Here is a 25,147-nt window from a genome sequence, read left to right as displayed (position 1 = left end):
TCCTGGTTATTCTATTTGTCCTTTCTTTCTGTCCCTACTGATCCATATCAGTTTTTTAAAGATTTTATTTTATTTATGTGACAGAGAGAGACACAGTGAGAGAGGGAACACAAGCAGGGGGAGTGGGAAAGGGAGAAGCAGGGAGCCTGATGCAGGGCTTGATCCCAGGACCCTCCCCAAAACCCCACTGAACAGGGAGCCTGATGCAGGGCTTGATCCCAGGACCCTGGGATCATGACCTGAGCCAAAGGCAGATGCTTAACGACTGAGCCACCCGGTCGCCCCCTGATCCATACCTTTTAAGCACTCACCTTTACCCTGTAACACCTCTTAATTAGGCTCTGGGGCTTTAACCTTTCTCTCTGTCCAATCTACCTTATAAATAACAAACTTCTTAAAACAAGTGGTTCTTAATGTTACCTTCAAGATACCTTTGGTGACTTCCCTCTGATTAAAGGATAACTACCTTGGACGTCTTCTGCTAGCAAATTTGGCCCTGACTTTTCACATAAACATCTAAATTTCACTCAGACAGGTCCCTGAAAATTCAAACTTTCACTTTTGCCTTACTGGCTTTTTCCCCAGTCACCTACATGATTATATTTTGTTTTTGTTTTAAACTTTTATTTAAATTCTAGTATTTAACATATAGTATAATACTGGTTTCAGGAAAACTTAGTGATTCACCCAGTGCTCATCGATAACACTCAGTGCTCATCGTTAACAAGTACTCTCTTTAATGCCCATCACCCACGTACATCCCTCACCTTCCTCCCTCCAACATCCCTCAGTTTTCTCTATAGTTATGAATCCTGAATCTTTTATGGGTTGCTTCCCTCTTTTTCCCCCCTTCCAAATGTTCATCTGTTTTGTTCCTTAAATTTCACAGGAGGGAAATCACATGGTATTTGTCTTTCTCTGACATATTTTGCTTAGCATAATACACTCTAGCTCCATGCATGTCATTGCAAATGGCAAGATTTCAATTCTTTTTGATGGCTGAGTAATACTGCTATCTACATCTATATATATCTATATATCTATCTTACATTTTCCTTTTCCATTCATTAGGTGATGGGTATTTGGCCTCTCTCCATAGTCAATAACTGTTGTTGTCTTTGTTGTTAATTTTAGCCATTCTGACAGGTGTGAGGTTGTAGCTCATTGTGGTTTTGATCTGTATTTCCCTGATGATGAGTGATGCTGAGCACCTTTTCATGTGTCTGTTAGCCATCTGGATGTTTTCTTTAAAAAAATGTCAATTCACGTCTTCTGACCATTTCCTAATTGGACTATTTTTGTTTCTTGGGTGTTGAGTTTGATACATTCTTTATAGATTTTGGATATTATCCCTTATCAGGTCATTTGTAAATATCTTCTCCCATTTCACAGAATGTCTTTTAGTTGATTGTTTCCTTTGATGTGCATAAGCTTTTTATCTTGGTGAAGTCCCAATAGTTCATTTTTGCTTTTGTTTCCCTTGCCTCCAGAGATGTATTTTGTAAGAAGATGTTACAGCCAAGGTTGAAAGGTTCTTGCCTTTCAAGGATTTTGATGGATTCCTGTCTCACATTAAGGTCTTTTAGCCACTTTGAATTTAATTTTGTGTATGGTATAAGAAAATGGTCTAGTTTCGTTCTTCTGCATGCTGCTGTCCAGTTATCCTGACACCATTTGTTGAAGAGACTGTCTTTTTTCCATTGGCTATTCTTTCCTGCTTTGTGAAGATTAGTTGACCATATAGTTGTGGATTCATTTCTGGGTTTTCTGTTCTGTTCCACTGATCTATGTATGCATCTGGTTTTTGCCAGTACCAAAATGCTTGATGACTATAGCCTTGTTACATAGCTAGCTTGAAGTCTGGAATTGTTGATGCCTCCAGTCTGCTTTTCTTTTTCAGGACTGCTTTGGCTATTCAGGGTCTTCTGTGGTTCCGAATTTTAGGTTTGCTCTAGCTCTGTGAAAATGCTGGTGGTATTTTGATAGGCGTGGCATTAAATGTGTAGACCTCTTTGGGTAGTGTAGATGTTCTTCCAATCCATCAGCATGTTTTGCCATTTTTTTGTGTCTTCTTCAATTTCTTTCATAAATGTTTTATAGTTTTCAGAATACACATCTTTTACCTCTTTGGTTAGGTTTATGCCTAAGTTTCTCATTGTTTCTGGTTGCAATTGTAAATGGGATCGATTCTTTGATTTCTTTTTCTGCTGCTTCATTACTGGTGTATAGAAATGCAACAGATTTGCATATATTGATTTTATATCCTGTGACTCTGATGAATTCATGTATTAGTTCTAACATTTTGTGTGTGTGTGTGTGTGTGTGTGTGTGTGTGTAATCTTACGGGTTTTCTACATAGAGTATCATGTCATCTGTGAATAGTTAAAGTCAGACTCTTCCTTGCAGATTTGGATGCCTTTTCTTTTTTTGTTGTTGTTGTTGTCTGATTACTAATGCTAAAGACTTCTAGTGCTATGTTAAATAATAATAATGGAATCACCTACACTATCTTATTGGCTTTTTTTCTAAAATCTGCCTTCCTTCTGTCTTCATATCCATGAGGTTTTCCACAGCAGCTTCAACTCCAAAATATTTTTTCCTTGCCCTAAATTTCTATAATATTTATTCTCTCAGTCTCATTTCAAACCAGACAGCCTTGTATAGCTGGCTTTTTTATATACATCTATTTTTGTCTGTTAGCCCCAACTACATTCTAAGTTTTAGAGCATAGGCACTGGATTTCCCACTTTTCTGTATTCACTATACTATTTATACAAAGTGATAGTAGTAGTGACAGAAGAACTGGGAGCAGAGGTGGCAGCTAACAATTATCATGGGGGCAGTTCTAAAAGCTTCTACGTTTATTATCTCACTTAATTTTTATAATTACTGTATGTGATAGGTACTGTTATTACCCTAATTTACAGATTTAAAAATTAAGGCACAGAGAGGTTGGGTAATTTACCCAAGAACACATGGCTAGTCAATGAAGGTCTGGGTTACACATAAATTGAGATGAATGAATTCAAGAACATTTGATAGAAAAAGGAGAGGGGGGAAAAGGCATTTATCTTTTGGTTACTATCATCAATCCTACCTACAAATAAAAAACCCCAAAAGTACTGATTGACAGTTATGGCATAATGGTATAAAGAGAGGGAAAATTAAAAGATATAACATTCTTCTGAATTCTATGTTCTGGCCACAATTCATTTTATAGTTCACTTTACTTTTGTTATAGGTATCATATATGAGTAAATAGCATACTAACATCACATTTAAAGAATTTTAGAATTTGGCATTTTAAAACACAGCTTTGTTTCTATGTCAGCTAATTACGATTTAATTTTCTTAAATTCATTTACAATTCAGAAATCAGAGGAATTAAACAGTTGTTTTGCTATATAAAATAGCAGTGGATATATGCAACTGCAAAATAAACAATACTCTTTTCCAACACAGTAACTTTAGGGAAGAGGAGCTAGGGGACGAAAAGAGAAACCAAGGACAGATGAATTCCAAATTTGCAATCTTCTGAAAAATCTGCTTATAGTCAAAAGTATCCTAATTATAGGGAGGGTTATTTAACTATAGCCTAGAGAAATGTATAGAAACTAAGAAAATAACTTTTTTTTTCTCCCTGAGAAGAACTGCAGCAGCTAATAAATACAGGTGTAGTCTCAAGATCTCTATTGGAATTCAGATCATCTGATAGGGTTATATTAAATTCAGAGTTACAGACCTTTATTGTTATAGATGTATGTAGCTTTAAAACCTGAAGGGATAATATTCAACAACAATTCCAAGTAATTCCTCCCAGTTTTCAACATCATTCATACAAATTTAAATGTCTCATATTTGAGCTAATTTCCATGAAGGAAAGATTTTGGCCTTCATCTAAATGACACTTCATTATTAGTTCACAAGATCTTTCCCAAGTAACATTTAAAAAATAATGACCTGTCCTCAAATAGGTAAAAAATTTCCAAATCTTATATATTTCTAACATAAAATGAAATATTTTAGGGCTAGATTTTTCCTTGATAATATATTTTTTAAAGGATATAAAGATAACAGAATGTGGGATTTTGGAGTCAGAAAAACCTAGGTTCAAATTCTAGATAGGGTGTGTTGGGCAAGTAATAATAAACATCAGTTCATCATCTATAAAATAGATATAATAATACTAATTTCGTAAAGATATTCTGAGAGCTGGAAATATTTAATGTAAAGTGCCTACTACTTATTATATATTGCAGATAATAAATGCTATTAATAACAATGTAAGTATTTGCAGAATCATGCTCCCAAATATCTTCAAATTTTGCTAGATGTTTGCCCTTTTTAAAAAAGATAAAATATCAAACACTAAAGTAAATGCAGATAATATAACAACATCCATTTATCAACTACTCAGGGAGAAAAAAAGGTTAAGATTTAGCCTTCTTTGCTTCAGAGAAAAAAATTTTTTTAAAAGTTAGCATTAGAGAAAAAAGTTACCAAGTGAATGCAATCAAACATTACTATAAGCTAAATGAAGGATTCACAAACCAATGCAAGGTAGAAATTGCAACTTCTAAACCAGCTTGTCCTGTAAATGAATTTCAAAATCCATAATGTTAACAGGCTTCTCCACATTTTGCTATATAATATGGACATAGTGCTATTAGAGGATTGATTCCTTTTATCAAACTGTCACCTTGAAGCTGTCTCCCTGAATACAGAATAGCTCCTTTTATTGTGCTTCACTTTATCGTGTTTCAGAGATATTGAAGATACTTTTTACAAACTGAAGGTCTGTGTCAAGTCTAAATTCTAAAAATATTTGATTTACAAAACAGGAAGAACAGAGAGAAGGGACAGAGGAGCAAAAAACCAAATTGAACCAAACAAATAAGACAAAAAATAAATGGCAAAATGACAGACCTAAATATAACTTAATCATTACATTAAATGTAAATGAACTAAACACTCTGATGAAAAGGCAGAGATTGTTAGACTACACATAAAAAAACCATTTATGGGGCGCCTGGGTGGCTCAGTGGGTTAAAGCCTCTGCCTTTGGCTCAGGTTGTGATCCCAGAGTCCTGGGATCGAGCCCCACATTAGGCTCTCTGCTTAGCAGGAAACCTGCTTCCTCCTCTCTCTCTCTCTGCCTGCCTCTCTGCCTACTTGTGATCTCCATCAAATAAATAAATAAAATCTTAAAAAAAAAAAAAAGAACCATTTATATCTAAACATAAAAACACAAAAAGACTGAAAGTAAAAACCTGTAGGAAGAAAAATAGAAACCATACAAACAATAAACAAAAAATAAACAAACATAAGAAAAGTGTAACAGCTTTACCAATTTAAACAAAATAAATATTAAGACAAGAAATATTATGAAACAAAAAAGGACCCTTTGTAAAGGCAAAAGGGTCAGTATATCAAGAACAATTATGCACCTAATAACAAAACTAAAAAAAAGAGATAAATTCATAGTCCTGCTTGAAGATTCAAACACACTTTCATTCAGTAATAAACAGAACTAGACTAAAAGAATCAGTGAAGATGAAGAAGATCGGAATGACTGTACAGGCAGTCCTTGCTTTGAGTTACAACATATGAGAACTCTGTCCCTGCTTTGCATTGTTCTGATATGCAGGGTTTTGGTTAACATAGTTCCATGTGGAGTAAGGACTGTCTATATAAGTTTTTGTATAGTTTTGGAAGTATGTTAACACCCCACATATTAAAATAAGAATCAATAAGGATGGAAAGTCAGGGGAGGGAGGGTGGGACACTGAAACCAAACAGAAAAAAATAAACCCAGCTATATTTCAAATGAATCACATAAAACACTTAAGGGGAGAATTACTCTAATTCATGACTATAGTACTTGACCATATACCCTTAATCTTGGGTAGAGTAGGTGAGAACTGAGAATAAATCCTGATTTTTTTTTTCATAAGTATGTTTTCTCTACTTATATAGACAAAGCAATTCTGGAACTATCTGAGAGGTATTATGGGATTAAGCAAATGAGTAAACTGGTGATGCTACTGGGAGTCAGGGTTCAAGGGACATAAATATGAAAGGAGCAAAAAACAACCCTATAAGAATGAACTGTAATTGGAAATATTGGGTCAATTCATGATTTCTAAAATATGTATGTGTCATATATATCATATACCTGTAAGTGTCTACACATGTATGTATTTGCTAACTGTCCAGTAAAAGGGCCTATGATTATATATGAGTAGAAATAAATACACCCAACACCAGACCTTGATTTTTAGTATTATTTTCTATCAAAAGGAACTAAGGCTTTTTGGAAAAAAATAGCTGATTCTAGGAGTGTGACAGATAAGATACAAAATGATCCTAGAACAGCTGTTATACCACAAAGTGGTAAAGACCTTTAAAAAAAAAATCAAAAAAAGAGAAAAAAGACAAGTTTATGTCAGATGCAGCATTAAGGAGCCAGTTTGAAGAAGCTCTTAGAGGCCAAATTTAGGAAAACTTAGGCATCAAAATAGTTAAGGAGAGTAAAGAAAAAAAAAAAAGAAAGGAATCCATGCATCCATGCTGGTAACAAATAATTGGGAAATAAGGGAAGACTCCTGGTAATAGAATAGAACGTCAGCTTCTGTGGTTTTCTGTCTTCGTGTTAACATCTGAAAAATTTTTAAATAATGTATTTTTGAAAACCAGTAAAACAAAATACTTAAAAGGAACTACTGACAAAACACAGACTTTAGAACAGTTTGACTCAGTGAAGAACTGACCTTAATTAGAATCTCCTATCTCTAATTAGGACAGGCTATCCTAAATATACTGCTTTGGAGTAGAATTCTCAAACAATAAAATTTCATAGGCTTTGCCTTTACCAAATACAATCTTAGTTTGTTTAATATATAACTGGTTGATAAAATAAACCAAAAAAAAAAAAAAAGAAAATGTATCTATTACATCAATGTCTTTTAACATAAAGATGTATATGACAAATCCCATCTAGAATTTGGTGCCAGAATTTCTTTTCCCCTGGAGAATATGTACAGTATACCAGAAAATAAGAGCTAAGTAATCCATCAAGTTTCCTTTGCTGCCAGAAAATTGATCTTTTCTTCTCTATATGGTTATTTTTTATGTAATTTATCTTCTATTTAACTGTACATGGGCATATATTTTCTCTGCAAAATACTCAAATCTTCTAAGATGGAATATAATTTATGAGATAAACTGTAAATCTAAAAATAATCTAAAAATGTGATTATAGCACAAATGTGAAATAATTTAGTCTTCTAATAGCAGTGCTATGAATACAGCAACTGAGTTCATCTATGGTTAAAAAAATCAGTTTTAGTTCATGCAAAAAAATCCAGAATGACTTTTTAAAAAAAATTTAACAAACTGTTAAAACCAATTTTTACAAGGAAATTTCTGTTATTGCTGCCAAGATTGTAACTGGGAAACTCAAAACTGTATTTTAGATAATCAGAAAATAACTTCCCTTTACATGTGAGACCCTTCTAAAGTAATAAAATTCAAATTCCAGGGGGCACCTGGGTGGGTCCATCAGTTAAGTGTCTACTTTCAGCTTGTGTCATGATCTCAGGGTTCTGGGATCAAGTCCTGCATCAGGATCCCAGCTCAGCAGGGAGTCTGCTTCTCCCTCTCCCTCTGCCAACTTGTGCTTTCTCTCAAATAAATAAAATCTTAAAAAAAAATTTCCAGTTCTCACAACCAAATATGCAAAGAAAAATATACTTTTGTTTAAAGATTTGTTTTCTTCTTGATAAATACTATGATTATATTAAGGCATAATAATAGAGACTACTGGGGCTCCTGGGTGGCCTGGTCAGATGAGCATGTCATTCTTGATTTCAGCTCAGGTTATGACCTCAGGGTTGTGGAATCAAGCCCTGCATTGCACTCCTCGCTCAGCAGAGTCTGCCTGTCCCTCTCCCTCTGTTCCTATCCACCCTGTAGCTTGTGCAATGGTTCTCAAAGTAATAAATAAATAAAAATCTTAAAAAAAAAAAAAAAGAGGCGACCCTATCAAAGGCTTAGTATGCAGCAGGCACTGAGGAGTTATGTACCTATCTCTGATCACAATTACCAACAAGGCAGCAAGCATCCTTGCCTATTCTAGAGAGGCACAACTTGTCTAAAGACATACAGAAGTAAGAGCACATGACTAGGATATGAACACAGCACTTTCTAACTCAAATGCCAGTATTATTTCCACTTCATTATTTCCATAACTTCAGTATTTTCTTGGATACTTCTGATTTTATTCCTCATTGGCAAAATGCATTTTAAAGCCTTACAACAGGTAAGTTTGATAAAAATCTTCAGGCAGACTCTAAGTATGAAACTATACTAAAATAAAGTTAAAAAAAAAAGTCCTCAAACACAGTCATTACTCCAAATTAAAAAGCTTAAGAAAGAAAAAGAAATCCTCACAGAGAACTATGGTTGTCTGGGGATAATGAGTTTGATGTTTTATTTTATGGATTTGGGAAAAAATTACTAAATTTCCATTATTTTTACCAATTCAAGGACAAGTTTTACATGACTAAGAAATAAGCATTTCTAAGAATGTTAACCTAAAACTATTAACAATGCTAAATGACACATATGCTGTTATAATAACTTGAACATGTAGGTCTCTTTTCACCTAGAGAATGTGAATATGTATGTCTAAATGCTAAAAACCCAGGAAACTTTTCTCATGACAGCATGCTAATTCAAAATAAATTTATCCACATACATATGGTCCACAGAAATTTTTTAGCTTTAAATATTTATGTTCTTCGGGGCCTAGGTGGCTCAGTGGGTTGAACGTCAGGTCACGATCTCATGGGTCATGGAACTGAACCCCAAGACTGAGCTCTGTACTCTGCTGGGAGTCTGCTTGAAGATTCTCTCCCTCTGTCCCTCCTCTCAGCACATGCTCTCCCTTCTCTAAAATATAAATAAATCTTTATTTTATTTATTTATTTATTTGACAGAGAGAGAGAGAGATCACAAGTAGATAGAGCAGCTGGTAGAGAGCAGCCGGTGGAGAGAGGGGAAAACAGGCTCCCTGCTGAACAGAGCCTGATGCGGGGCTTGATCTCAGGACCTGAGATCATGACCTGAGCCGAAGGCAGAGGCTTAACCCACTAAGCCACCCAGGCAGCCCATAAATAATCTATAAAAAAACGTTTATGTTCTCTTAAAAATTTGATCATTCAATAATTATCTTCTATTTGCCTCAAACCTTTTCGTATCACTAAATGAAGTAATCATGGTAACAAATATCTCAAGAGTCTTAAACCTTTAAGTTTCCAAAATTGAAATAATAAGCATTTTTTTTTTGTCCTCCCTTTGAAAAGAGGGCACTTATTTTTTCTTCCACTTTCCTTACAGTGTCACTTTTTTTCTGCTTTAGAGTTTACAATATATCACACAAGATCAGAGTACATTCAGGAGCAGGAAAAATTACTTAAATATAAATGCTTAGATTATAATAAAATGTCCTTTTTAGTTTAAATAATACAAATTTGGACTCTATCTGACCTGAGAGTTCTACTTTTTATATTAAGAAAAACATTTAGAAGAAAAACAATGTAAATAAGATTTTTTTTTAAGGTGTGGTAAGTCAACCCGTTCTTTTATTTGTTTATTTTTTAAAAGACTTTACTGATTTATTTGACAGAGAAAGAGAGCACAGGGGGAGTGGCAGGCAGAGGGAGAGGGAGAAGCAGGCTCCCCACGGAGCAGGGAGCCCAGTGTGGGGCTTGATTCCAGGACCCTGGGATCATGACCTGAGCTAAAGGCAGATGCCCAACTGAATGAGCCACCCAGGCGCTTCTATAAGTAAGATTTTAATGAGAAGAATATGAAAAGAATGTTTAGAATTCAATTCGAAGACAAAAAGGGCAGAGATGAGTAGAAAACAGCAATTTATTCTTTCCTTCATAAGCAATTTTAAGTAATCCTTAAATTGTGTGAAAATAACAAAGCACCACAATACTAGGTAACTTTACATGGCTGGGTTTATAAGGATAGTGACTGGAAAACTAGTCTGCTTCCTCCCAAGTTTACAAAAGGAACTTAGGAACAGACTATTGTCCCTGCTTTCCCCTTCAACTTTGAGAAATGTGAGAGACTTAAGAACTATTGTCCATGCTTTCTGTATCAAATCCCTAGAAATAGTGGTCTTTACTTACTAATCTTTTGACCAGTGATACAGTAACAAAAATCAAACAAGATAAAAGTTTATAGTGAAAAGTCTGACTCTCACCTTCACCCCCCGTCCATCATCAATCCAGTTCCCTCTCTTATACCCTGTAAGAATTTTTACTGGTTTCTCATGTGTTCTTTCAGAGATTCATCACACAGTTCTTCATTAAAACAAAGTAAGATACAAACACACACTGTAATGCTTTTCTTTGTACCAGCTATCTCAATCCAACACGGCCTAAATAATGCCTGACTACACTTGCTCAGTGCCTTCATGAGCTCTTTGGCTCAAGGCTGATAGCAAAGCTTTAAGCAAGCAGTATCTCAGATAAAGCAAAAGAATGGTGAACAAAAGAGACAACAATAGCTATAGTTAAATAGCCACAACCAACAGACATATAATCAATCTATAACCTCACCAGCAACATTAAAGCAAAAGAACTAGTTTTTAAAAATCCCTAGCACACTCTCAAATGAATAAATAAAATCTAAAAAAAAAAAAAAAAAGAGTTGGGGGGTCACCTGGGTGGTTCAGATGGTTAAGTGTCTGCCTTCAGCTCAGGTCATGATCTCTGGGTCCTGGGATCGAGTCCCATGTCAGGCTTCCACCTTAGCAAGGAGTCTGTTTCTCCTCCCTCTGCCTCTCCCCCTGTTTGTGCTCTCTCTCTCTCCCAAATGAATAAAATCTTTAAAAATTAAATAGAAATAAATAAAAATTCCTAGCACATTACCTCTTTATTACACATCATCTACATCATAGTAAACAAATGTATGCTGAATAAATGAATAATAAATCTCCTTCAAGGCTATCTTTGAAGGTTTGGGAAAGGGTAGATGACTAGGTAGATACAGGAGAGTTAAGAAATTTTGTCCAAAATTGCCCTTTCAATGTTTAAAAGTTGCTATGACTATTTTGGAAAAGATAATCCAATGGTATGATTGTGAGTCTACAAGAAATGTGAATCTACAAGAAAATTAACTGAAAGAAAAAAAGAAAGATCTGGTCAAAATTTCCTTAGACACAGATCACTTGAAAAATGTCCTTCCCAATGTTAATATGACAAACCCTAATTATAATTAGATATTTAATACTCATGCTTACATACCATATTATCTTTAGCCAATTCAAATTCAGACTTGTGTAGAGCTGTGTTTTTACTATATATGTTATTTTACTGTATACTACAGTCCCTTTTACAGAATCTACAGCATATTTAATCTTTCTTTGCTAAAAGAATTCCTTTTCAGTCTTTCTGACACGAGGATGTACAATACTGAATCACTACAAGACAAAACAAAAAAATCTTTAGCACACTATTAGTATGCTTAAAATTAACCTATTAGCAAGGACACAAATATATTAGGTACAACATATAACTGTGTACCCAGGCACTTGTTTTTATTATGGGCTGGAAATAAAAATAGAAGTGATAAGAACCAAATAAGTGGTACAAGCAAGAGTCATAGAAATGTAGCACAAGGACAGTATACTTGAAATAATCAGGAGACGCATTAGAGAGGCAGCTACTGAAGTGGCTCAAGGAAGTCTGGTTTCAAGAAGCACAAAATGGGGTAGGGCCTTCAGCCTGGAAAACAGTGGGGAGTCAAGACAAGAAGCTTGGTATGGTAAAATATCTAAGGCAGGGAATAGTGAACTCTGCTCCATGGGCCACATCCAGCCCCCTGCTTGTTCTTGCATAGCCTATGAACTACCAAAGATTTTTACATTTTTAAAATGATTGAAAAAAATTAAAAGAATATTTTATGACACATAAAAATTATGAAATTCCTATGTACAGTTTTATGGGTACACAGCTATACCATGTACTATCTATGACTGCTTTTATATTATATGGCTGAGCAACAGAGACTGTGTGAATCATAAAGCCTAAAATATTTACTATCTCTGATCCTTGAGAAAGAAAGTTTGCCAACATCTTCCTTTTGGAAAGCTCATGTGGCTGAGGCACTATGAGTGAGGGATCGAGAGGACCAAGAATCCAGGGGCAAGAGTTGCATGCAGGCCACAGCAAGGATTTGGGTCTATATTTTAGTAACAGGGAAGCCATGAAAGTAAACAGGAAAGTGACAAGAAGGTTTGCATTTTAAAAAGTTAGTTCTGGTGATTATATTGTTAACCAGTATTAGAAAAGTAAGAAGGTTAGCGCAGTAAGTAGTTTAAGCAAGATAATGAACACAGTTTAGACTACAGGGCAAGCAAAGTAAAATAAGGAGGCTGGGCAAGATTATTTCTGAGATCCCTTTCAGCTCTAAAATTTTAAGAATCACAGAGGTCTCTAAATATTTCTAATTGGTATTTCCAATTATCACATACAAGTCTCAAAAATATTATACTATAAACAGCTCACCAATGGTTAGTAAATTAGAAATATGCCAAAAGAGCATAAAGCATCTAACAAGTTTAGAAATTACTGAGGAACAAACGATCCTCTCCATTAGAATGCTTTCTAAAATATGGTTTATATTTTATACTTGTTCTGGAAAGGACAAGTTTTATAAAATTTATGATTAAAGATTTATAGATCATATGTAATAAATAAACACAAACATGCTTAAATATATTTTCACTGCACTTTTCCTCCATAATGTAGCAATGAGGAAACAAAGAACATACCTGCTACATTCTAACAATGTAACTTTAAGGCGGCCTTCAGTAAGTGCCCATTGTTGTATATGGATTTGCTCTTCTTCATCTTCTTCAAATCCTGGCGAAGTTTGGAATGGAAAAAACGGCTTAAACCTGAGGAAAGTAAAGATAAGTCTAAATTTTTGGACAATGAACACCACAGTTTAAAGAGTAGTAGTAACAAAACCTACCTGAAACATAAAACAAAAACCTAATACTGCATGAGCTTTAAAAATCCAAAGCCTATCATACCTGTTCCCCTACAACTGGCAGTGGATGGTATCTCCTCTATGGCACCCAGCCCTCCTGTAGTTTTTTTTTTAGTTGTTGTTGTTGTTTTGTTTTCTTTCTTTCTTTTCTTTTTTTTTTTTTTTTTTGGCATTCCTTCACTGACAAGGCACGACACTTATAAAAAACAAAAAGAAAATCAAAAGACCACCATTAGGCCCTGAAACTTGTGTGGGACAGAACAGTGATTCTTTCTGGTCCAGAAGGAAAGAGTGTTTGTACAGTGTAAGATCAAAATTCAGAATACCGTGTTCCTGGAAACAATATAATTCACAGTAATTTGTACATGATAATGATTAATAACAACTAATGGTGGCAAAGGTATTCGTCAGAATTGTCTACTACTTGCCAGGCAGTGTGCTAAGAGCTTCCCAAGCTTTCTCTCATGTAATGCTCACAAACCTGGGAGGATGACAGAATTAGCTTCCCTTTCCAGACGAGAATAGTGAGTTCCCTAAGTTAAAGGATTTGTTCAATGTTACACAGTGGGTGGCAAAACCAAAATTCAAGCTAGTCTGACTCCATCAAAGCCTAAACACTTCAGTTACCTATGAATAATTCAGGCCTATATGTGCTGCTTCTTTAATACTCTGAGTTTCATGGAGACACTTCTGTTGAGTTATGAAGTATAGGCTTTAAAAACTTTAATTTGAAATATAATCCATACTCCTTCATTACAGCAAAGGACAAGGAAAACGAAGAGAAAATTGGGCTCAGGGGTGGGGAGCCTACAATTTTCAATTTACCTTACACACGGTCACCAGACACGGCAGCTTCAATGGCTTCTCACCAACCACACAGAGTAAGAGACCATCAAAGTTTTTGGTTTCATATTCAAGGTCCACCACGATTAATCTTTCTAATGGCATTTTTCCTTATGAAACCTTCTGGGGCGCCTGGGTGGCTCAGTAGGTTAAGCCTCTGCCTTAGGCTTGGGTCAAGGTCTCAGGGTCCTGGGATCAAGCCCTGCATGGGTCTCTCTCTCAACAGGGAGCCTGCTTCCCCTGCCCCTCTCCCTGCCTGCTTCTCTGCCTACTTGTGATCTCTTTCTCAAATAAATAAATAAAATCTTAAAAAGAAAAAAAAAAAAAAAACCTTCCTATCTAGAAAGTATAGTCACCTCATGTACCCTGAAGATATTATGCACATTCCTGCTTTCAGGCCTTTTGAACTAACTGAATGTTTTCCCTACTTCTCAAAGCCTAGCCAAATCCTAAATGCTTTCTATAATCGGCTTTAGGTCAGAGCACACACTGCTTTCACTCTTCTTTATTTTGCAGTCATTTAAATTGCTGTGCATTTATGCCTTGAAATCTCAAATGTGACTTACACTGTTTGTAACCCTCATGCACACAATCAGGACTCAAGTGTGTGTTGAGCTGATTTATAAAAATCCAACACTAAAAATGAAATAAACATTTAGAATATATTACTAGCTTACTATAGTTTATACTGAAAGACATTGATAGCGGGGAGAAATACTGTTTACAGTTTCCTAATCAACAGGATCAAAGGAAAAACTTTAGGGAAAGATAAGTAGGTATATAAACAAATGTTCAGCGCTTTTATCCTGCCTCTGAATTAGCGGGAAGGCAGAAAGTCCTTCTCAATTCCTGAATTTGCATTTGAAGTAATTTGATTCAACCTGGCACCGAATTTTTAAAAGGAAAAAAATTAGGAACTAAATCCATTATTACTACATTATTGTAATTGAGTGCTTGTAACACACACGTCTTATGGCTCCTACATCAATGTCACTCATAAAACATTACAAAGATCACTATACTATATACAACCAACTTTGAATATAACAATCCTGCTAAATCATAGCTGCTCTATGAATCAACTTTTCTTGTTATATATAAACTTAAAATTCAATAAAAACATTTCCCACAGGTGTGTGACTTCAAGGTTCCATGGAATTAAGTCTAACTTGATTTATTAATGCCTCTAGCAGCGTTTGCTAAAAGTGTTTATGCACAAAAGTACACTAAAATCACAAAACTAAATTCCATTTAATAATAACACACTAAGATAAAGCTATTTGTTCACCAAGCTACTAAATAAAATCCACATATTCACATTCTCTAAGGATACTTTGCTTTTCAAAACTTTTAAGTCCAAGGCTTTAAGATCCCCAAACCATAGAGCAATCTAAACAATAAGGCAGGCTACCCCTTCCTTTTACCTCCCTATCCTACCACATTATCCTTCCTCAGAATTTATAAACCTTTCCTCCTGTTAACCTATTAACTTAAAAATGTCACTGTTTCTCATTCAAGTTCCCTGAACAAGCTACTTGTACTTCCTCCTGCAGAAGCCTTAGAAATCCAACCCAGAAAGATCAACTTCTGAAATGAGAGAGCTCCACAGACCCCCTCTTCAATAAAACTGGTGGAAATTATTAAAATAAAAACAAAACCAGAAAGAAAACACGTAACGCTTCTGAAATGTCCCTAAGGGTAAACAGCAAAGGAAGGAACTTTAATTCAAGAAACTCTACAAAAATTTGGTAAGAATTTGGTGCCTACACCAAGATCGCTCCCTCCAACGAGCTCAGCAAGGAAGAGATTCTCTGTAAACTACTGCAGCCAGTGAGCGGTCTCACCCCCAGCTCCCAGCCGAAGGGAGTCACAGTGCCTTCCTAAGACCTCCTAAGAGCAAGTTCAGCAGTGTTTCTCATTCGGCCTTCTGCTACCTAGTACTGAGGCTGAATTCCAGGCAGGTCTAGTCAAGGGATGGGAGCTCCCTTCCTTGACCCTGCCCCCATCTGTGGAAAGGAGGTTTCACCTTGGGCACAGCGCCCTGATCATTTTGCTCTGGCTCATGATGCAATGGGTCTATGTCAAGAGAGGCTGCTGCACCCCCCACCTCACACCTGTTTCTAGAGTGGGGGTGTCACAGAGAAGCTTGCCACTGTTCCCACCCCCATCTCCAGAGCCCTGGCTCAAAATATTTGCTAAGGGGGCTTGAAACGGAAAGGCACACTGTAAAACATAAAAAAGCTCCTGATCTCTTTCCGAAGGAACTAAACCTAAACCTAAGCGTGCTCTTAAGAACAATGGAGGTTATGATGTCAGGCAACTGGAGGAGATTCATGGATTTAATGAAGATATAGCCTATAATAAAGGCTGCCTAGTTTACAGGAAATAAGACAGCTGGGCGATGTCTCCAGGGATCAGAACAAGTATCAAATTCAGACCTCAGAAATTATTCCTTCAAAGAAGCCATAATTTGACTGGATTAGATGGCAGAACAATATATGCCCTAGGGTACTGGTGAAAACAATAGGTACAATGGGGGTGTAGGGTAGACTTCACTAAAATAACCCAGGCAAGCACTAAAAAACAAATAAATAATAAAGCCTGAGGGGGAACCAGTGCTCAAAGTTGCTATAATATTATCTAAAATATTTAATTTCCAACAAAAATTGTGAAAAATGCAAACAATCAGGAAAGCAGATTTCTTTCTGACCCATAAAGCAGAAAACAGGCAAAACAAACTGCCAGTGAAAATGACCAGGTGTTGGATTTAACAGAAAAAGATTCAAAATAGCCATCACAAATATGTTCACAAAAAATTTTAATACCATGATTAAAGAGGTAAAGGGAGGTGTTATGCCAATGTCATATCAAATAGAGAATATCAATAAAAATATAGGAATTATGTATATTAAAAAAAAAAGAAAGTGGGAATTCCAGAGCTGAAAACTAACAACTGAAATAAATTTACCAAAAGGGCTCTCAACCATAAATATGAGCTGGCAGAAGAAAAGACCTAGTGAATTTGAAGACAGAGCTACAGAGGTTATGCAAGCCAAAGAACAAAGAGAAAGAAGTATAAAGAAAAATGAACTAACCCTTAGAGAAATGTGGGAGATCATTAAGTACACCAACACACACATAATGGGAATGCCAAAGAGACGGAAGGAGAGGGGAAGGAGGAGAGGGAGGGGAGCAGAACAAATAGTAAAAGAAATAATAGAGGCTGCCAGTAAGCCCTAAAGCCACAAATTATATGATTCCATTCATATGAAAATCCAGAATAGAGAATCTATAGAGACAGAAAGTACATGAGTACTCACGGTTGGAGTGATATGAAGGTTAGAAAGAGAATAGCTGAAGGAGAGGGGGTTTTATTTTTGAGGTGAATATCTGTGAATATACTAAAAATCATTGAATTGTAAGCTTTCAATAGGTGAATTTTATGGAATATGAATTATACCTGAATAAAACTGTAAAGAAAAGTCCCAACCCAGTTTACCTAGAAAGAATTTCTTTTTGTAGCTTTGGTATATAAATATTTGGTTAGAATTATCTGATTAAATAAGAAAAAAAGGATAAAATAACTTATAGCCCCTTTTAAGGCTTACGAAAAACAAAGATTTATTAAACAGTTACCAGATCACATTTTGACTAAAAGCCACTTATTTGCTCACTTAATCCTTACAACCACCCCAAAACTGGGCATTCTAAGGTCTAACTAGGTCTTAGAGGTCTCACAAATACTATACACTGAAGCCAAAACTGGAACTTATATTAGTCTGCTAGGTCTGCTGAAACAGAGTATCACAAACTGTGTGGCTTAAAAAATAGAAATTTATTTTCTCATAGTTCTGGAGGTGGAAAGTCCAAGGTACCGGGTTAAGGTACCAAGAGGTATGGTTTCTGGTAAAGTCTCCTCCGTTTGCAGACAGGCACCTTCTTGCTGTGTCCTCTCGTGGCTTTTACTCTCTGTACACACACTCCCGATGTTTCTTCCTCTTCTTATAAGGACACTGGTCCCACTGAATTAAGGCTCCAACCTATGACCTCACTTAACCTTAATTACCTCATGAAAGGCCCTACCTCAAACACCATTACACTGAGGGTTAGGGCTTCAACACAGGAATTTTGGGGGACACAATTCAGTCCACAACAGAACTCCAATGTAACTCCTGAGCCTGGTCTATAGTTCCTGAGATTGGTTTGACTGCCACCCAGTTTTCTGCAGGAATAATGCACTAAACCTGGCCTGAAGGTACCCAGCAAGGACACTCATAGTCTCACATATATTATTGTTCTTGATCCATAAAGCAACATGGTGAAGCACAGCTGCAAACTGTTTCTTCATGTCACACAGATAAGGAAACAAGTTCAGAAGAAAAGAGACTGCTGGAGACTGCATCCTTTATTACAAAGTTGCATGAAAATAAATGCCAGCAAAATGAGGGCATAAAGCAAGAAAGAAGAAAATTATCCAGAAAACAGTGTATCCAAGTCCAGAAAGCAAGGACATCCTACACTTCGAAGACAGGTATGTGCCAAGCCATGAGATTAGTCTGGTCTGGAACAGCTGAAGAAGGCTCCAAGAAGATCTCTAGGAAATAAGGGGAATGGACAAGAGAGGCAGAAGGAATGAGAGGGGAGGTTAATTTTTTCATTTAAATCTTGAAAATTTGGCTAAGGCAATTAGGTAAAAAATAAAGAATCCAAACTTAGTTTCAGGGACATACTGCTTTGAATGGCACAAAGACTTTTAAATTAGAATATAGACAAGGAAACATAAACCTGCATATTAGGTAGCTCTGCAATAAAGAAAAATTATACAGAGTAACAATGTAAACACACAGACTGGTCAAGGAAGACAACTCTGAACAGAACATAAATGTCATCAGTTACATAGAAATAAGCATGTAGTTCAATTTATGTATTGAAAACAATGATATAACTAGCTTAAGAGGGGTGCCTGGGTGGCTCAGTCAGTTAAATGTCTGTCTTCAGCCCAGGTCATGATTCTAGGTCCCGGGATTGAGCCCTGCATCGGGTTCCCCACTCAACAAGGAGCCTGTTTCTCCCTCTCCCTGATGCTTCCCCTACCTGTGCTCTCTCTTGTCAAATAAATAAATAAATAAATAAATAAAATTCATTAAAAAACAAACAAACAAACAAACAAACCTGGATTAGGAGAAGGTAGAGGGAAGGTAAGAGAGGGTTTCACCTAGCTAAATCCTTACCTACCTCGGAAAGAAGTTAATCAACAGACAATGTCTGAAATTGTTAAATCAAGAACCGCAATACAACACTGTCGAGCAACAAACCATAATTAATTAGCAAAGCTAACTTTACCAAGTCCTTACTGTATAAAAAGCATGACATTTATTAATTATTATAAGTCTATGAGATGAATACCATAATTCCCATTTTGTAGATGAGGAAATGGAGATGCAGAAGTTAAGCAGCTTGCTCAAGGTTATACAGTTAGTAAGCAGTGTAGCTTAAGTAAGAATCTAAGCAGTCAAGCTCCCAAATCTGTGTTCTTAATCAGAGCCTCTTAAAAGCTGTTAAAAACAGAAACAGTGGGGTGCCTAGGTGGCTCAGCCTCTGCCTTCGGCTCAGGTCGTGATCCCAGGGTCCTAGGATGGAGCCCCCACATTGGGCTCTCTGCTCAGCGGGGAACCTGCTTCCCTTTCTCTCTCTCTCTCTCTGCCTGCCTCTCTGCCTAATTATGATCTCTGTCTGTCAAATAAATAAATAAAATCTTAAAAAAAAAAAAACAGAAACAGTTACAAATGGTTGCTTCTGAAGAGTATGACTTAAGTGGGGAAAGTAGGGGGTTTCGGGAAGTGACTGCTGACTTTCAGTTTAAGTCCTTTTTTATTCGATTTTTAAATTATGTACATTAACTAAAATGAAAAAAAAAAAAAAACAAGTGCTGGAGAAGATGTGAAACTGCTAGTGTAGACTATCAGAACTACTCTGAAAACTCTGTGATAATATTTGCTAAACCTGAAGAGATACATAACCTGTGACCCAGCAAACCTACTCCTAGATATAGCCAGTAGAAATGCCCACAAATGTATAACAATAATCATAACAGCACTATCCAACGGTTCCTCAAAACCAGAAGGGATAAACCAAGGGATAAACTAAGGTACACAGTGGAAGACTCCCCAGCAAATACAACGAACTACCACCATACACAATGACATGGATTTATTTCACAAATATACTGCTGCACTACGTAAAGAATCTAGAAAAACAATGAGTGCATACAGTATGGCTCAATTTATATAAAGTTCAAAAACAGAAAAATAAAACCAACCCTAAAGCAATGGTGGTAGATGTAAAGATAGCAGTTACTTTTAGGCACAACAGGGAGGGTAGTGACTGGTAATATTCTATTTGCTTGTTCTGAATGCTCTTCTGTTCACTTTGTATCTTCTGTTCACTTTGTAAAAATGCACTGAACTGAATTTTATAATTAGTGCACATTTTAAGGGGTTAGTTGTATTTCTATAGAAGTTTAAAAGAAATACCATGTTTAATTTAAAAATGTACATTACTTTGGTAACATTTTAAAAATATGCAGTATTTAAATTTTACACCTACAAGAGAAGCCAAGCCTTCTTCTGCGGATCTGAATCTTTTTTAATGTCTAAAACACTTTTTTTCTCTAAGATGTTTTTTCAAGAATGCTCTAGAAGCACCCTGAACGCCAGCTGGTGACATCTCCATCACATGGCAGAAGTAAAACTGTTTGCAAACACTGTGATCTTTAGAGAAAGAGGGTTTACTACAAACCCAATATAAAAATAGTCTGAGGTCTAAATCTACTCTTGACTTCAGCATGGGCTTGTGTGTCTTTGCCAAAATAATAAATCTGCTCGTTTTCAGCTCAATAAAAGGAAAAATTTACTAACAATTAGAGCAAGTAAAAAAAAAAAAAGGCACAGCATTTCACTGCACTGCATACTTTCTATCTCTAGAAATACTCAGACCGAAGCTGGACAAGACCTTGTCAAGGAGGGTGTTATGAAAACAACACAAAAGTCAGAATCACAGAATCCCAACTCTTAGAGATTTGTTTCAAAATAATCAGGGGGAGGGGAGTGTGGGGACATAGAGATGGTCAAAAGTGGCCATAAATTAATGACTGCTATGGATTACGGGGGTTTACTGAACTATTCCCTTAATTTCTGAGTAAGTTTGAAATTTTCCATAATGGAAGAATTAAAAGGGCTTTTTTTCTGCACATTAAAACAACTTCAGTTCTCTCCTCCTGTCTCCCTTCTCTTCTATACTTTTTAAATTTTTTTTTTTTTTTTTTTTTTTTTAGCAATGTCATTTGCTCTCACTGGTTCTCCAAGTTCTACATATTGATGCCTAAAAGTAAATTAGGCACCTTTTCTTCAAACTTGCTCCCTTCTGTTTTCTTACTGGCACTGTGGATTTCATAGACACTGGGGAACCTGCAGTTACACTCTACTCTTTCCCTTCTTACAACTATCAGTTCCACGTCCATTCCCCTCTATGGAATTGCTAAGATGTCTCTTCCACTGTTGGTTCGTGTTGCCCCCCTGGCCTGGCTCAGATTTTCACTGGTTATTAGAAGATTGTGATTTCCCAAATTAGGTTTCTTCTTCTTAAAAAGAGTATTTTTAAAATCCCAAACAAAAGCCTGCTGTTTTTTGTTTTTTTTTAAATAAAAAACTACCTCATAGGACTATTACAAGACTTAGAGAATTCACACATGTGAAACACCTAGTGGAGTTCCTGTCATGTAACAGACACACAAATTCTGGTTTTCTTCCAAGTCTTATCAAACTGGCTTCCCCTTTGCCTCACTGGATCCCTAAAGATAAACATACAATGTCCTGATTCCAGTTCCTTTGCTATTTCTCCCACCAACACTATACTTCTATCCCATCCCCCTGTGTCCAAAGATAAACAAACTACCCTTTAGCTGGTCAGCTCCAATGTCATCTCATCTCTTTCCACATATGTGCTTACTTGAGAATAGAGAGACCAAAGTCAGGCATTCAGACTAGAGTCTTATTTCATGCTCAGGTATACAAACAACACTACATCCTGCCTGAGGAAGAGAGCAGAGCAATCAGCTCTCAAGAGGCAATTGGGAACTCTGTGTGGTTTTTACCTTTCAGTCCAACAGTCTTGTCTCTCTCAAATTAGGAACTAAATAATCTAAATGTGCTTCAAATTCTCCTAAACAAAATACCTAAACTAGATAAAGCAGGGGTGATCATTTTCAAAATGTTTCATTCATTATTCTTCATAGTATTCTTTAAATAATGAATTCCCCTGCTGCATATAAGTATCATTACAAAACCTCAATTCACTATAACTTTTCTGGCACACATCATTATACAAAGTATGGCATACAAACACAAAACTACATACAAGCTAGAGAGAAAACAAAGTATGAGTGGTTCAAAATACTCTTAATTTTCTGTATCGGTAAACCATGAAACTAAATTGCAAATTTTTAATTTTACTTAATTCGATTGATACTACATTACAAATTCATGCACCAAATTCCTCCGTGTTTACCAAGGCTAGTACTGCCATATTGTTTCTCCTGAGAGACTGTTTGCCTCCTAACCATTGTGATCCCATAACTAGTCCCCCCATGGTAAGCTTCTTCCACCATTCAAATTCTACTTCAAAGTCACCTCTTCTTTATAAACTGTCCCCTCCACCTGGTATCGCTTCCTCACCTGTGTTCTAAAAGCCCTATGTGCTAATCACCCTGTTCACCTATTTCTCTTTAGCTCTCCCTCACGCCAACCTTTCCTCCCAACTAAATTGTTAGCTGCCGGAAGAAAAGAAACATACATGACAGCTATTGGAGAATAGTGGGGTAAGAGCAGACTCTAGAGCTTGAACAGTTTGGCTTGGAATCCTTTCCGCCTTGTCTTAGCAACATAACCATGGGCATACTCTGACTTTAAGCCTCAGTTTCCTCATAGGAAAAACTACAACCAGCTGGCAGAGCTGTTATAAAAATTACATTAAAGAATAAAAAGCAATCAGCATCCCTTACTCCTCAGCTTCTTTTTGACAAGGCAGTTTAAGGCACTGTTGAGCACACAAGTTTTAGAGTCAGTGCTGGGTTTTGAATTTTGTTTCTTACATCTGCTAGCTTTATGACCTTGGGCAAGCTACTTCAACTTTGAGAGCCTCAGTTTCTTCATCTTTAAAAGTAAGATAATAATTACTACCTATATTATAAGGTTACTGTAAGGATTAGACAAGATTCACATAAAGCATTAGGCACAGGGAGGTGCTCCAGAAATATTTCCTACCAAACTTTCTATTTATCTATTTTAAGGTTGGTCTCCTAGAGACATACCACAGAAACAACTCCTTCCCTTCCAAAAACAACCATTTCAGGAGTCTGCATTCACCAAGTATGATGTTCAAGGTCATAGCTGTTGGCCTTCCTTGGAGATTAGATTCCATATGGCCATGATTTCAGTCATTACACCAGTTGATTTTTTAAAAATTGTGTTCTTTCTGAGAATATCAACTTGCAAGTGCAGGGAAACTAGTAACAGCCAGCATGCCTCCCTACCTCAGGCATTACTCTTCTGCCTCTCCATCATTAAGCTTTATAACTGAAGCATATATTAAAGCTGAATATAGTAAAAGACACTGACTTATGGAAACCTATGGAGAATTGTTCTATTTATGGAATTCCTAGATGTGTACCATGCTGACAGAGTCTATACTTGGGAAAGTGATTTTAATTCCTGTACTTGTAAGGAGAAAAAAGTACCCATGAATAATTATGAAACTAATAAGAATAAGGACAACAAACACAGTTATAAAAATTTCTTCCCAATCATCCACCTACACTCTACTTAATACGAAATATTCACTTTTATCCAAACTCCTAATTCTGCACAGAAGAATCAAGATCTAAAATGCCTCACAATTTTCTGATGTGGTTTTAGATATACACTATATACACTGAATAAAAGAGTGGTAACAGAGGCCACAGGTCCCTCATAATAGAACTCACCTTTGAGTTCAATGGTAACTGATATCCGATGCATGGGAGAGATACAGTGTCAAATGAGATGAACCACTCAGCAACCAAAGTAATTCTCCTGAACATATATGATAAATCTCCTGTCTTTTTATGCTCATCGCAACTCACACATGAGGGTCCCTTACCATAGCCTATGATCAATAAAAGTGAAATTCTCAGCTTTCACAAAGCAGGGGGAGAAAAGGCAGAACCATTAGAACCGTCCTCAAGTCCAAACTCCTACTCCTCTCTACCAGCTCCCCCAAAACCATACCTTTGAATAAAAGAATACAAAAATTGCTACTTTATTGATTTCTAGCATGTCTGTGAATGATATAATACTTTTATACACATCCTTGATTCTCATGACTCATAACAATGTGTAACACTGTAAGTCTTATTTACATATGAAGAAACAAAGGATGAGGAAGTTCAAGTGGCTTTCATAATCATAACTGCAACAGATCCACTCAAACCTGTGCTCCTTATAACACCAAGATGTAAATACTATAAATCAATTGAAAATAATGTATGTATGTAATGTTCATTAAAGCTGACTCAGAGAGTGATATAAGAGGGATATCTCCTTCCCATATGGTAAAAATAAATAACATTAAAGCAGCAGTTTTTTGTATTTTGCTCACAGGACCCCTACACATTTTAAAACATTAAGGAATATAAAGGTCGACTGTTTATATGGTTTATACATGCATTTACCACAGTAGAAATTAAAAATAAACACTTTTAGGGGTGCCTGGGTGGCTCAGTTGGTTAAGCAACTTTCTTTCCAGGCTCAGGTCATAATCCTCTTCCTGGGATCAAGCCACATCCCACTGACAGCTTCCTGCTCAGCAGGGAGTCTGCTTGTCTCTCTCCCTCTGGCACCAAGGTGCCCCCCCAAATAACATTATTTTAAACAGAAGAATACACAAGCTCACATTTCATTTGCTGTCAGGGTGATAAAATCATCACACATTATGTAACTCCTGGAAAACCCCACTGTACACTTGTGAAAGAATAAGGCTAAAAAAGGCAAATAGCACTTTTTCTGAATTATTATGAGAATGGTTTTGACATAGTAGACCCGTTCCGCAAGGGTCTTGGAGATCCAAAGTGGTCCCCAAGCCACACTCTGAAAACCACTTAAGTTAGAAGGTTAACAGCTATCATGGCAATTCTTAAACT

The 25,147-nt window shown here is 36.3% G+C and overlaps 1 protein-coding gene across 1 annotated transcript in view; it reads right to left on the bottom strand.

Moving 5' to 3' along the window:
• Positions 1-25,147, bottom strand: part of PDZD8 (PDZ domain containing 8) — a 75,294-nt gene that overhangs the window by 37,791 nt on the left and 12,356 nt on the right. The window contains exon 2 of the mRNA XM_013055668.2: positions 12,851-12,976. Within this exon, the coding sequence (XP_012911122.2) occupies positions 12,851-12,976 (126 nt within the window). The remainder of the gene's footprint in view (positions 1-12,850; positions 12,977-25,147) is intronic.

The sequence above is a fragment of the Mustela putorius genome, unplaced genomic scaffold (genome assembly GCF_011764305.1).
Source record: "Mustela putorius furo isolate JIRA1106 unplaced genomic scaffold, ASM1176430v1.1 tig00003909_pilon_pilon_pilon, whole genome shotgun sequence".
NCBI classification, from domain to species: domain Eukaryota; kingdom Metazoa; phylum Chordata; class Mammalia; order Carnivora; family Mustelidae; genus Mustela; species Mustela putorius.
Note: the sequence above shows the minus strand (reverse complement) of the source record. Positions and strands in the feature narration are given on the sequence as shown.